The sequence below is a fragment of the Petaurus breviceps genome, unplaced genomic scaffold (genome assembly GCF_028583685.1).
Source record: "Petaurus breviceps papuanus isolate PSGF00001 unplaced genomic scaffold, PetGlider_PUasm1.0 79, whole genome shotgun sequence".
Classification (NCBI taxonomy): Eukaryota; Metazoa; Chordata; class Mammalia; order Diprotodontia; family Petauridae; genus Petaurus; species Petaurus breviceps.
In genome coordinates this window covers 14,329,139-14,343,541 of record NW_027186523.1, presented here as the reverse complement: position 1 = coordinate 14,343,541, position 14,403 = coordinate 14,329,139, and the positions used below count along the sequence as shown (strand labels likewise).

Below are 14,403 nucleotides of genomic sequence, written 5' to 3'. Positions count from 1 at the left end.
AAAAATGAAACAGTCTAATGCAGCTAGGCAATGCCATGGATAGAGCACCAGCCGTGGAGTCAGGAGGACCTGGGTTCAAATCTGGCCTCAGCCACTTGACAATTACTAGCTGTGTGACCCTGGGCAAGTCACTTAACCCTGATTGCTTTGCCAAAACAAAACAGAACAAAAAAATGCCCTAAATGATCTTGTATTGGCTGAGAAGAGAATCTATACTAATGTAAGTTTATATGAAATATATGTGAAATCAACATAAGGTGACTGGGGACAGGGGAAGGGAGACAGTAGTAGTTCTAATATATTTGAACTTGCCATACCAGCAGGCTTGTAATGGGTTCCCTGCCACATCTCTTCCTGTTGAAACGATGTTTATTTCCATCCCCGATCTGAGAGCACCTCCTTCATGAAGCCTTTCTTGATCCCCTTTATGCTTTCTTCTTGGATTTCTCCTATTACTATTTAACCCCTATTTGATAGCTAGGTGGTACAGTGGATAGAACATGAAGCCTAGATTCAGGGAGACCTGAGTTCAAATCCCTTTTCAGACACTTACTATCACTTCACCACTGTGTGTCTCAGTTTCTTCAACTGTAAAATAGCATCTACCTCCTGGGTTGTTGTGAGGATCAAAGGAGAAAATATCTGTAAAGTGCCTCGAACATAGTAGGTGATTAATTAATGTTATTCTCTTCATTCTCCCCCCCCACTCTGGAAACAATCATATTCTACCACAGAGTTGGGAGTGCATTATTTTTTCATTGTCACAGACTCATGACCTATTCCAATGCCCTGAAAACTTTTGCTTTGGTGTGACCCTGTGATTTCACTGGTGAAGGAACCTCCTCTGTGAGGAAAGTCTCTTTACAAGAGCAGTTAAGCAGCTATCCTGACTGGATAGTCGGGTTGCCTGGAAGTAAGGAGAAGTTAAATGAATATCCCACAGTCACACAGGCAATATGTGTCGGAGGGAGCATGTTCAAAGAGATTCTGTGTTGAAGAAGACAGTGAAACTTACCTAACTCAGGGAACATGAGCCCTAAACAGAAATATACTTCTTTTGCTTAAAAATTAGCATTTCTTGATCATGGTTGTTGTCAAATTTAGTTGGATTAAACACAGAAGATGGTTCTGTTTTGGAAAAGTTTCTTGGTTTTGAAAAAGAAGGATACTTGTAGCTATTTGGTGATTAACCAACTATTAAGATTCAAGGCAGATGGAACCTTTATTTTTTGTTTCTTTACTTTCATTAAACCCTAGGTAATCTGGACTTCTGGTCTGCTTCTCTACCCACTAAGCAACACTACCTCTCTTGCCTTGGATGTAACAGATAATTAATAGACATTTGTTGAATTAAATTGAAACCCTTCATTTATCCACGAAGAGGAGAAGACTTTGAAACTCTGCTCAATTTACTGCCTCGATAACACTGGAAAGTCCCTTCCCCTGCCTGAGTTTTAGATTCCTCATCTGTAAAAGGAGAAGGTTGGATATGATTATCTCTAAGGTTCCTTCCAGCTTAAATCCTCCTGTAAACAAAGAATAATCGCTAATAGGAGTAACAGAAGTATGTTCAAAATAGGACCTTACCCTACATTTGGGCCAATCTTATTTTTTGCCCTTTGGTCAGAAATAGCTACAGCACAGTTTCAGTCTCATGTTTGGTGCATAATCAAAAGCACCATACCACTAATTCCCTCTGACAGTACAATCTCATGTCTGAACTTTTGAAATACCTTTCTACCATTGATGAGGAGGTTTGACTCACCATTAGTTAGTGGTGTGGTGCTTATTGATTAACTCATCTACCTTCTACAGTCCTCTGAGAGGGCAAATGGTTTGATCACAGTCATTCAGCCAGTAGAGATCATAGGTAAGACTTGAACCCAGGTATTAACTCCAAGGCTAGCTCTCTATATACCATCCTGAGCTAGGTTTCTGATGCAGTTACTGGATAGATTATTATTTTTCAAATGGTTAGAGGGCAATCTAAATTTTTGAGAGATGGGTCAGCACCTGTTGTTTTTATCAGTTTGTGGAATTCTATTATCTTTGATATTTACTAGTTGTTTGACCTTTACCTGTAAAAGAGAAATCTTTTAATTTCTCTGAATGAGTTTCCTCATCTGTAAAATGAGGAGAGTAATATTTCACAAAATATTGTGAGAAACAAATGAAATAATACACACAAAGCATTTTGTTTTTGCTAATGAAGTGTTTTAGGATTATCAATATAAACATTATTTATCAATGCATTGCATATATGTCAAAATACTTTTAAAGAGTTCTAGTAGAAAGAATGCCAAATATGCTCATTTTTATCATATTTGTAAATCCTTGGTCAAAAAAGAGTCATAGTAATTATTCTTCCCCTATATTAGTATTGCTTGGATTTTCTTGAATTGACTAATAAGAAATTTTTCCAACTGTAACTTAACATAATTAGATTATATGTGATCTCCTATCATATACATTATATATATATGAATCTGAAGTCCACAGTTTGAAATGTGTTCTGACAAATTAGAAATTTATATTCTTTCAAATAAGTTAACTAAACTTCATCATCTACTAGTGTCATGTTTTGACAGTAGGTTATTGAGGATTCCAAGGAGCTTTTGTTTATGTGGCACATGTAGATATTTTCTGTGTTAGAAACTAACACTGATAAATTTTAAAAAAAATTTGTTGATCAATTTATTTAAAGTAACAACAATAAAACCACTTTATGTTAATATAGTTTTATGAAAAATAACTATACTTTCCAAAACAAAAATGTTTAGTGAGAAGAGTGGTATTGTATTACATGTTTTTGCTAATCTCTTTCGCATCTGGCTTAATAGAGACCGGCTGGATTCTCCTATCAGCTTCTTCATTTGATCTGTTCTGACATGTATGCTGTTATGGTTGAAGCATATAGAGAAAACCTGGAGTCATACAGATATGTGGTTGGAAAAAGAAATAGAGTTGAATCTATTTTATGAACTTTCTTAAAGGGTCTAAGGGATCCCCAGCAGTCTACAGACCAGATTTTGAGAACTTCTGTTCTAGTGAAAGTCTGTAAAGTCAAAAGGACCTTAATTTAAAGAAAGGCCCCTAGCAAAACATTTGTAGATAATAGATTCAGAACCTATAAAGTTCTACTCAAAATGCACGCCGAATTTGTGGGGGGGGTTTTCCCCTCATCCTTCTTTTTCTCTTGAGCTAAGTGTAATACTAAAATTTTAATGGACAAAAGCATTACTAGAAATGTAGCTGAGACAGCTAGGTCACAGAGTGGAAAAAGTGTTGGACTTGGAGTTTAAAGCCTACTTCTGACCCCAATCATGTGACCTTTGGTCTTCTTAACTTCTCAGCCTAGTCTTCCTCATCTACAAAATGGTGGTTATAATAACACCTACTTTTCAGGACTCTGAGGATCAAATGAGATACTGTATATAAACCACTTTGTGAAAAGTACTATATAAATGTTAACAATTATTACTTAGTTATCAAGATATTGAATCAGGATTTGAACTGAATTTTCAAGTGCATTTTCAAACAGCAGCACATGTCTGGGACTGGGAGCATATTCAAAGAGATTCTATGTTGAAGAAGACAGTGAGATTTGTCTAACTCAGGAAATATGAACCCTAAACAGAAATACACTTCTTTTGCTTAAAAATAAGTATTTCTTGGGGCAGCTAGGTAGCACAGTGAATAGAGCACCAGCCCTGGAGTCAGGAGGACCTGAGTTCAAATCCGACCTCAGACACTTAACACATAAACTAGCCATGTGACCTTGGGCAAGTCACTTAACCCCAATTGTCCTCCAAAGAGCAAAAAAAAAAAATTGGTATTTCTTGATCATGGTTGTTGTGAAATTTAGTTGGATTAAACACAGAATATGGTTCTGTTTTGGAAAAGTTCCTTGGTTTTGCAAAAGAAGGATACTTGTAGCTATTTGGTGATTAACCAACTATTAAGATTCAAGGCAGATGAAATCTTTATTTTTTGTTTCTTTACTTTCACTAAACTCCCACTTTCCTTAATGACTTGCATATGTTGTGAATCTTCCTCCTTATATTCACTGTCCACAGATGCAGTAAGAAGCCAGATGGTCCAAGTGGAGAAAGTGTTATTTCTCTGGACACTGAAGTAGCAATTTACCAAAGCAGGGTTTCCCAAATGGTGTGTTACACCAGTGAGGCTTGAAGCTCTCCTGGCTTCATTTATGTGTCTCTCCTCTCTCTTTTCTCTCTGTCTCTATGTTTCTGACAGCCACTGTGCCAGGATTCCTGCCAAATTTCATAAGTGAGAATAAAGTGGGGGCCTGCTGTCACTTTCTCAGAGTGTAAGATCATTTACAAATCTCCAAATGTGCCAGAGAACTAAAAAGGTTTGAAAGTACTACTGTAAGACTACAGGAATTCCCCCTGCCCCCTATGTCATTAATTAGTTCTGCAAAAACAGGAGGCTATGAGAAATGATGAGAGCAGTTAGTTCCTTTGGAACAATGTGGACAACTGAACAGACAATGGTACAGCACCAACAGTGTGACTATGAAACAACTTTGTCTAGGGGTAAAATTAGGATCAGATAATCACAGGATGTTAGAATTTGAAGGAACTTTCAAGATTTATTTAAATAGATGGTCTCCAAACTTTTTTGATCATGCATATCTTTTGGTAAAAAAAAAATTTGAGCATGCCACCTCAATATGTTCATGTTAATTTATAAACTGATATATGTAATACCATGCTAAAAGATTATGTACGTGCTTTATAAAGCATATAAAAATAAAAATTTAAAGGGGAAGACAAAGATGTAACAAAGAATATTTAAAATAATTTTATTGCACAGTTTAAGTGCCTTTTTAAAATTAATTACTTAATAATTTTAGCAAGAACAGTGTGAGTGAATGTGCTTCATTATTTTTGAAAATCCTTGTCTAACATTCTGTGGTGCAGTGATTCAAAGGTTTTAAGTTAATTTTTATTTTGATCCTGAGTTTTGATTGTTGTTAGAAAAGCATATCTCACAAAGGTATGTGGTTGTAAATAGTATAAATGCTTTGTTGGTTTTGGTTATTAAATTATGATACTCATTTTCCAATCCCATCCACCAATTATACAAAGGTTTTTTGTTGAAATACAACTAGGAAATTAATGTTTTCCCTGATATCAATCAGTTGCTGTTGCAATGTAATTGGAAGGTATTGCAATTTTATATTTTTTGCAAATGAATTCAAGACCTGTGGAAATACTTCTTTTGGAAGATTCTGTTTCTGTGACTTTAAAGCATGCAACTATAAGATTTTATATTTTATTTATATTTTATATTATTTATATATTTAATATATTTATATATTTTATTAATATTTTATAATTTTATTGCTAAAAGCTTGGTTTTTAAGGGTTTCAGTAATCAAAATGGCTTCACATTCTCATTAGCTAATATCCTAAGGCACAGTATTCTTATGGCAAATATCAGCATAAACAATACTGTATATAAATGCATGTTTCGAATAATCTCTAAAATTTAAATTGTTTGGCCTGTCTGTCAGATCTGATTAAGTTTTCATTGTTTTTATTTCTGTAATATGGCTGATGAAGAGTTCATATGATGAGTAGGAATAATGAATTCAGCTCTGCCATTTTCTTATTCATAAGATCATAGCATCACAGATTTAGAGCTAGGGGGGTCCTTAAAGGCCATTGAGTCCCAATTCCCTGTTTCACAGATAAAGAAAATGGAGTGCAGGGATTGCTCATTTGCCTTTGCATCATTAGTTTTCTCTTCAATGTATTTTAAAAAATTTTTAAAATTTTTAATTTAATTTTTATTTTTTTCTCTTCAATCTTTTTAAGTCAAATTGTCCCTTTTGTGAAGGTTGGTTTTGTTAAAACTGATAACATAACTTGTAAATCTATTTAATCAGCCACAAGTGAATGAAAGAGTTTGGATGTCACTGTCAATCCCTCATGTTGTGAAGTTGCCCATCTTCCCTCAGGACACCTCTTCTACCATGTGGGACTCATGACTACCTGACACACAGAGTGATGGTGCAGGTGTCAATCTCTATATTAAATAGAAGTAAAGCTTAACTGTTAAAAATAAAAATAGAAATTCTTCTATTTTCCCCCCATGCCCAATACATTGTCTCATGCTCCCACTTTAGAGACCAAGTCCCTCATTTTTCACTTGAGGAAACTGAAGAATGACTAAGGAACCTTCCCAAGGTCATACAGGTAAGTAAACAGCAGAGTTATTTTGAAACCAGTGGTGAAGTTGAGGCTTAATTCCATACTGTCTGACTGCAAGTTCAGTTCTCTCTCTCCTGAGCTTCAAAGCCAGGTGCCAATCTTTACAATCTGATACCTGATCCTTTATTTACTGTATGTGTTGCAATCTGCCAATTGCTTCTGCAGGTGCCACAACCTCTGCCCCCTCAACCGCCATAGATACTAAGGACCCAGAAAAGAAAATTCTCAACACTAAAGTCTTTGGTGTTGTCATATCATTCAGAAATTGATATAATTTTATATGATTCAGTGGAAATGAAATAAAAGAAATAAAAAAGATTCACTAGCACCAGCTTTGCTGTTCTACCATAAGGACCTTTTCCAATTGACTTGAAACTGAAACCTTCATACATGTTGTCTCCTCCCTAAGAGTATGAGCCCCTTGAACTCAGGAATTGTCTTCCTTTTCTGTTTGTATCTCCCATAGTGCTTTGTACATAGTAAATACTTACTAAATTCTTTTTCATTCTATAACTCAATCATTCAGAGACTTATTATGAGGAAGAGAGATTGACTTGCTCTGCTTGGTCCCAAAAAGTAGAATGAGAGGCAATAGGTAAATATAAAATAAAACTTTATATAAAAATATATGTTTATAAAAATATAAAGTGAAACATAAAAGCAAGAGTAGAGTTCCCCAAAAGTGAAAAGGGCTGCTTCTGCATGGAGTGAGTTACTCCCCACTTCAAAGGACTTCTAGCCAAAGCTGGATGTCCAGTTGTGAAGATTTCTTGTTCAGATATGGGTTGGATGACTTTGGGGAATTTAGGATTGTGTGACAGACCCAACTTGCATCATCATATAGGAAATATCAAAAGAATCAGAGACAGGCCCCTAGCACATTGGAGAGATCCTCAATGGAAGATTTATGTTGGAAAAAAATAACTGAGAATTGCACAAGATTAGAAAGTATTAACGGCTTGTAATATGCACCAGAGGTGGGAGTACCCACACTGATGAGATCACAGTTGCCCAGTGCTGTATTTACACTGTGGGAAAGATGAAAGAAATACACTGCATGTCCCCTTCCCTTGGGAAAGTTGAGAGACAAGACTATCACTCATGAAAGAATCAGAGAATCATACAAGGCAACGTATAATTAAATGCTATAAGGTATAGCTCATACTGTAGTTTAGGGAATGGAAGTGGGGTTTGAATCATAGAATTGCAGATCTAGAGAGTCTATGGATTATAGATCTGTGAGGCATCTAGGTGATGCTGTGGATAGAACATCAGGAAGACCTGAGTTCAAATCTAGTCTCTCAAGCCATTTACTAACTGAATGACTCTGGGTAAGGCACTAAATCTCTGTCTGCCTGGAGCATATGGGACATTTCAGGGAGGTCTAGCACATCTGGTATGAGGGCTTGCCAAGCCCTTTTCAGGGCTGCTCATTTACCTTTGGTGTCCATCTGTCACCCAACTCTTATCTGTGACTCCAAGAAGCTGTAGTGTGCACAGTGGCCACACCCTGGTAAAACTGTCTTGGCAGACGGACTAAACCAGGTTGAGGGTAACCAAGAGGCATAAAATCTGTCAGTAAGTTAGGGGAGTGTCTACCCCAAGCATATGAAGATTTCCAATGGTGGGATGGGCTGATGAGAACAATTTGTTTTCATGGTCATTGAAGGCAGCTGAAGCAGGCACCATGGAGCCTGGTCAGACATTGAAGGTCATCCACTGCAACCCTGGCCTTCGACAGTCATCTTGACGTTTGTCTTGCCACTGAACTTCAATGACACAGGAAGAGAAAGTGATGCCGACAGCTCTGTGCAACTCTGCCTCAGTCAAATCCAAGTCATAGGCAAGTCAAGACATCACCCTCTGATGTCACTGGTCCTCTTGGAAAACAAAGGATGAAGAACAGCTTCAGTTTCTTTGTCTATAAAATGGACATAAAAATAGCACCTACCTCCCAGGGTTGTTGTGAGGATCAAATGAGAATGTGGGGGCAGGACTGAGCAGTATCTATGTGGGAGAAAATGAAGAGAGGAGCATGAGAAGGTTAGAGAGTAGTAGAAAAGTGGCCAGCTGGGGCCTTGACAAGTCAGGCAGAGGAAACTGGGCTTTTTTTTAGTGTGCAATAGGGAGCCATTGTGCATTCTTTAGCAGGAGAGCAGGATGATGAAAGCACTATTTTGGATATATTCACTTGACAGTGTTATATGGGATGAATTAGTGAATCAAGTCAGGGAGCTTATGCTGGTATAAGGTGATAAGGGCCTGGAACAGAGCAGAGGTAGCAGGAATAGAGAATAAGGGGTTAACATGAGAGAGATTTTGAAAGGAGAAACAAGGTTCTAATAGGGGATGGGGAGATATATATATATGTATGTATATATATATATATCACATACATACATATATAGATATATATATCACCTATAAAAATTTCCCCCCAATTACATGTTAAATTTTTTAAAACATTTTTAAAAAAAGTTTTTAGTTCCAAATTTTATCCCTCTACCCCCCCCACCTCAAGATAGTAAGCAATCAGATATAGGTTATACATGTGCAATCGTGTAAAATATTTCCATATTAGTCATTTTGTACATAACACTCTAATAAAAGAAAAATAATGAAAGAAATAAAGTGGAAATAGAATGCTTCAATCTGTATTCAAACTATCAGTCCTTTCTCTGGAGGTGAATAGTATGCTTCATTAGTCCCTGGGGACTGTCTTGGATCATTGTATTGCTGAGAATAGCTAAGTCATTCACAGTTGATCATCTTCCAATATTGCTGTTATTGGGTACAATGTTCTCCTGGTTCCGTTCACTTCACTTTGCATCATTTCACGTAAGACTTTCCAGGTTTTTCTGAAATCAGCCTACTTGTCATTTCTTATAGCACAATAATATTCCATTATAATCATATACCACAGCTTGTTTAGCCATTCCCCAATTGATGGGCATCCCCTTCAAATTCCAATTCTTATCCACCACAAAAAAATTGCTGCTATAAATAAATTTGTACAAATAGGTGCTTTCCCCTTGCTCCCTTTTTAAAAAGTCTTTGGGATATAGATCTAGTAATGATATAGCTGGATCAAAGGGTATGCACAGTTTGGTTGCCATTTGGGCATAGTTCCAAATTGCTCTTCAGAATAGTTGGATGAATTCACAACTCTACCAGCAGTGCATCAGTTTCCAGGTTTTCCCACATCTCCTCCTATGTCCATAATTCTCCTTTTTTGGTCGTATTAGCCAATCTCTAACAGGGTTTTTATTGTATTTATTAAGCACTGATGAAAAAGTGGCTTTTCTATACTAGATGGAATAAAATAATTTTTGAAATAAATATTAGGTTTGACATATTTTGATCACATTTCCCCTTATAATTTGGATAGAATTTTAATAATAACATGTCTAATATGCTTCTTTCTTGAATATTAACCTCCTTATGAAGATACAACTCATTAAATTAATCAGGGTGTGAGGCTAATTTGCTTTGGTACATCTGTGATTGCTATTGTATGCCAGTAAGATTTATTTTTAATATTCACATTAATTGGATTTAATTGAAAATCTTTGAGTTTGGTTTTTTGCCACCAAAGGAAAAGAAAATTATATTGTTTATATGTATTATATATATGTGTGTATGTATTAATTTTTTTAAAAGTTTCTTTACTAGGAAAGGTTTTATTCCTGCTTTATATTTTTAATCCCATCTAAGAAAAAAAGGCATCAAACTATGAAGTTTGAGAAAATTGAGGAAGATGCCACTTAGACTGACATGTCACTATTCTTTATTTCCAGGATTTCTTCCTATTTCTACTTCTCTATTTTGTTATCTTTTTTTTGTCTGATTTTCTAATTCTAAGAAGAATTGTCTAATTCTTCTTGCTATCTGTATGACTTTGGGAAAAATCATTTAACTGCTCTGTGCCTCAGTTTCCTTCTCTGCAAAATGAGAATATTCACCTAGATAACTTTAAGGTCTCTACCAGTACTAAATTTATGATAATTTTTTTTCTTGCTTGTGTTTTGGCCTGTGAAATATCCTATAATCTGCTTATCTTTGGTCATCACAAACTCTGTAGTGGGAAAATTCTTGAAATACAAATGTGGCTTATGCAAAGCACATCAGCACTTGGCTACAATGTATTTTTGTTAAGTAGTATATCTGATGGGTATCAATTAGTAAGGGTAGTGACCATTTACTCATCACCCCACCTCCGTGCCCTTTGAGGTTGGTTCAGTTTAGGTTTGATGACTCAGGATTTAGGATCTGCAATAAAGTTGGTCTCTGAGTCCTGTATTGTTCTGAAGCAGTGTGAGCTGCTCTGTATTTATTGAAGAGTAACTGTAACTTGTTTTTATGGCTTTACAGATCACAGACTTGCTTCTGACTTTAAGTTTTTATTGTTATGACTCAAATCCCTTGTTTGACTCAACGTTTAAAGCTCTCTGCTCAGAAATCAACCAAGGAGGTTTCTGTTTAGCTTGAACGACATTCCAGTTCCATTCAGGCCCTCCCAGGTTGCCAATCTACAGCAATGTCCTGGCTTTCCTTTAAGTTATCACTGACCTCACTAGAAAATCTAAAAAACTGATTAATTTTTAATTGTTAGTTTCTTATTTCCTATGTAGCTTTGACACTGTCATTTGTCAATATATAGCACCCCTTTTGAGCTGCTTTCTAAACCCCACCAGTACTGGTAGGTTCAGGACCAGAAGGTGACTAGATACTTCCCTCCAGGTTCTAGAGGTAACCCTGAGGGGCTGGGGGTTATTTCTCACTCAGAAACCCCCACTTGTGTGCTCACCATTTTCCCCTAGCTAGATAGCCAACCAATACGTTTTTTAGAAATGTGCAAGAATCTGTACAAAATTATCCCTCTCCAAAGGGCAGCTAGGTGGCACATTGGGTAGAGCACTGGATCTGGAGTCAGAAAGACTCATCTTCCTAAGCTCAAATCCACTTAACTAACTATGTGGCCCTGGGCAAATCACACACGTTTGCCTTAGTTTCCTGATCTATAAAATGAGCTAGAGAAGGAAATGGCAAAGCACTCCAATATATTTGCCAAGAAAACCCCAAATGGAATCACCAAGAGTCAGAAAAGACAACATCCCTCCCCAAAGTCTGGGATACTTTCCCACAAGTACCTGCAAAGCTCAGTGGAAAATGTCCTCAAGCTTAGGGAAATCATGCGGCGAAGTCAAACTCCTGGTTTTTAGAAGTCCTTGTCTTCTTTTTAAGAGTCATCATGGAGTTCCCCTTATGTATAGATTTCTTCTAAGTACAGTTCTGAAACTGCCTTTCTTTAGTGTTCAGTTTGTCTCCAGCTGTGATGCAGATGCTGCTGTCAATCACTGTTGTTCCAGGGATACTACTAGGGCGCTGACAGGAATTCCCAATCTTCTGACATTTTGAAGGGGATCTGATCCCTTTGATCAAGGGGAGAAAGAGACAGATCCCCTCTTCTGCGCCCCCTTCCCCAGCAATTCCCCTTTAAGAATTTCAGTGAAGCTGCTCCATTGCTAGCTAGCCTGCCATAGGAATCTCTAATTCCAAACTCTCTTGTACTTTTTATTCAAGGTCTATAGAGTGTGAATGACCCTCCTCACCCAATCACAAGACATTTCATGTGTGGCATCATTCACTTTCATCATTCCTTCTTCAACTGATTATTCTCATCTGGTTAATGCCTTTTTCTGATTCATTCATTACAGATATCTAGTCCCTTTTCACATATAGTTCAATGGCCCCTCCATTAATTCGCTTTTTACAAATGTTTCTAAATATTCTCTGACCTGAATTTCCAAGGAACTCTCTCCTTGCTCTTTGCCTATACTCACAACTACTCCTTTCTTTTTCTTTCTTTTTTTTTTGAGGGGGGAAGGCAAGGCAATTGGTGTTAAGTGACTTGTCCAAGGTCACACAGCTAGTGTGTCAAGTGTCTTAAGGCCAGATTTGAACTCAGGTCCTCAGGACTCCAGGGCTAGTGTTCTATTCACTCTGTCACCTAGCTGCCCTACAACTACTCTTTTCAATAATCATCTAGAGCAGGCATTCTTACCCTAGAATTCAGACCTCTGAGAAGTTCATGGATAGATTTCAGGGGATCTGTAAAGTTGAATGGGGAATATTACATTTTTATTTTCACCAATTTTTAACTGAAGTTTAATATTTCTTTCAATTATGATTTTTTTGAAAAAGCATTATTCTAAGAAAGAGTCCATCGTCTTCACCAGACTGCCAAAAGGGTCCACGACACACAAAAAATGTTAAGAACCCCTGAGCTAGGTCACTGTTTCTCAAACCATATTCCTTGGGATCCTGGAATTCTTTTGAATGGTCCAAGGATTTCCACAAAGAAAAGACTCTAGTGGGAAGTAAGCCCATGCACATCAGACCCATCTGTTCTTTCTACATTAGTTTTGCATAGAGTGAGCATTCAGCAGTGTAGAGAACCATCAGGAATGGTTAAAATTGATCACCTAGCTAAAAATTGTTATTGGTTTAATCAACCACTTAATGGGAGGTTTGAAGTAGGTATGAACACCTTCAGAATTTCTATATTAATCATGATAATAATATGCATATATTTGGGAGGTGGCTACACCTGTGATTTCATTGGTTTCAAGAATTCTTTGTGATAAAACTCTACCTCCTAATTTTCTGTTTAGGGAGCAAGAATCCCACTGTCTCCATCTTTGTGAGAGTCTCCATTGCCAATACCAAGTTTTTTATTTCCTTTCTGCCTAAGAAGCGAAGGAAGAAGGAGCTCTCTTCTCTTGCTTGGGAGCTGAAAGGGCACCCCTATTTCTCCTAAATTATCACTTGAGTTCCAATGAATTTCTCTGAGAAAACTGGGAGGAGTTCAAATCAGCCTAGGCTGTACCCAATCCCACTGGGGGTGGTGATAGTATAAAGGAAAGGAGTAGTCCAAGAGATACAAGATTTAAAACCCCAAACAGTAGCCTTATGTTATTTGAAGACATTAGGAGTAGAACTAGATTACCTCTAAGGTCCCTTCCAGATCTAGGTCCCATGATGCTATCTATACTCAAAGGCTTTAAACTTCTAAGGCATTTCTTTAAAAAAAAAAAACAAACAACAACCTTTAAAAATATTTTATTGCAAAAGTTTTGCTGAATTGTTTAAAATAAAGGGTTCCACCATTACAAAAAGTTTGAGAGACTCTGATCTGTAGCATTCCCAGTTACAATGAATAGACATGGAACTCTGTCTTGGATTCCAAACCATAGTAGAACATTTGTGAAGCCATTACATCACCAGTTTCCCTATGATGGTCTGAAGGTGTGGGTGGAGCTGTCAGCAACAGCTGCTCTCCTGTTTTTCAGCTCTGCCTCTGTTTGCTTCCTGAAAATTCATTCTCGCCACACTGGTTCTTGGCCTGACACACCCCTTGTGCTCTCTGCCCCCTCCCTATGCCAACTATGCTGTCTAGCCACTGGATCTTTTCCTATGGCCCCAGCTATGCATCATGAATTGCTGCTAGTTGCCCCACCTATCCCTAAGTTGCTTTTCTATCTTCTAAGGATGTTGGGATGGATACTTTTCTTCTGCAACTGAATCTAGATTTCACTGAGACATGACCCAACAGCTACTATCTCCAATCTCCCCCTAATTATGTACTTATCCTGGCTCCCCACTCCTAAAAGTTGCTTACTTCTTCTTGACCAGCATCTAAGGTAACAGCTAAAGTTTTGATTTTGCCATCAGTATGTCTTGGACCTGTTTGTCCAGGTCTCTCTCTTTTCTTTTTTTAAACTCCTAGGGAACAGAAGCCAATTCTTTTTAAATAGCGTCAGTACAGAACCATAAGAAACTAAGTACTTAGTAAATGCCTTTTCAATAGCTTTACTGCTGCAGATTTCTCTAATTTGGTATATTCTTAACACACCTCTTATATTAAAGAGTTGTGAACATTTATCAAAGCTTTTGCAGGTGGTAGGATCCCAAATTTTATTTGCAGATCTACCTTAGAGGACACTTATTTGTTATTTTAGTCTTATGCTTCTTGAAATGAAATTCAGGCCTGGTAAGCCTGGTTACCTAATTTAAATTTGAAACAATTGGCAGATGTTGCACAAACATGAAAGAAGTCATTAAGTCATCTCTTTCAGGGCTCCATTAAAAGCATCCCCTC

General features: G+C 37.1%; 1 protein-coding gene across 1 annotated transcript in view; it reads right to left on the bottom strand.

Moving 5' to 3' along the window:
- Positions 1-11,784, bottom strand: part of LOC138175834 (enoyl-CoA hydratase domain-containing protein 3, mitochondrial-like) — a 132,845-nt gene extending 121,061 nt beyond the window's left edge. The window contains exon 1 of the mRNA XM_069106391.1: positions 11,393-11,784. Coding sequence (XP_068962492.1) covers positions 11,393-11,436 — 44 coding nt within the window. The 5' untranslated portion in view covers positions 11,437-11,784. The remainder of the gene's footprint in view (positions 1-11,392) is intronic.
- Positions 11,785-14,403: the final 2,619 nt, after the last annotated feature.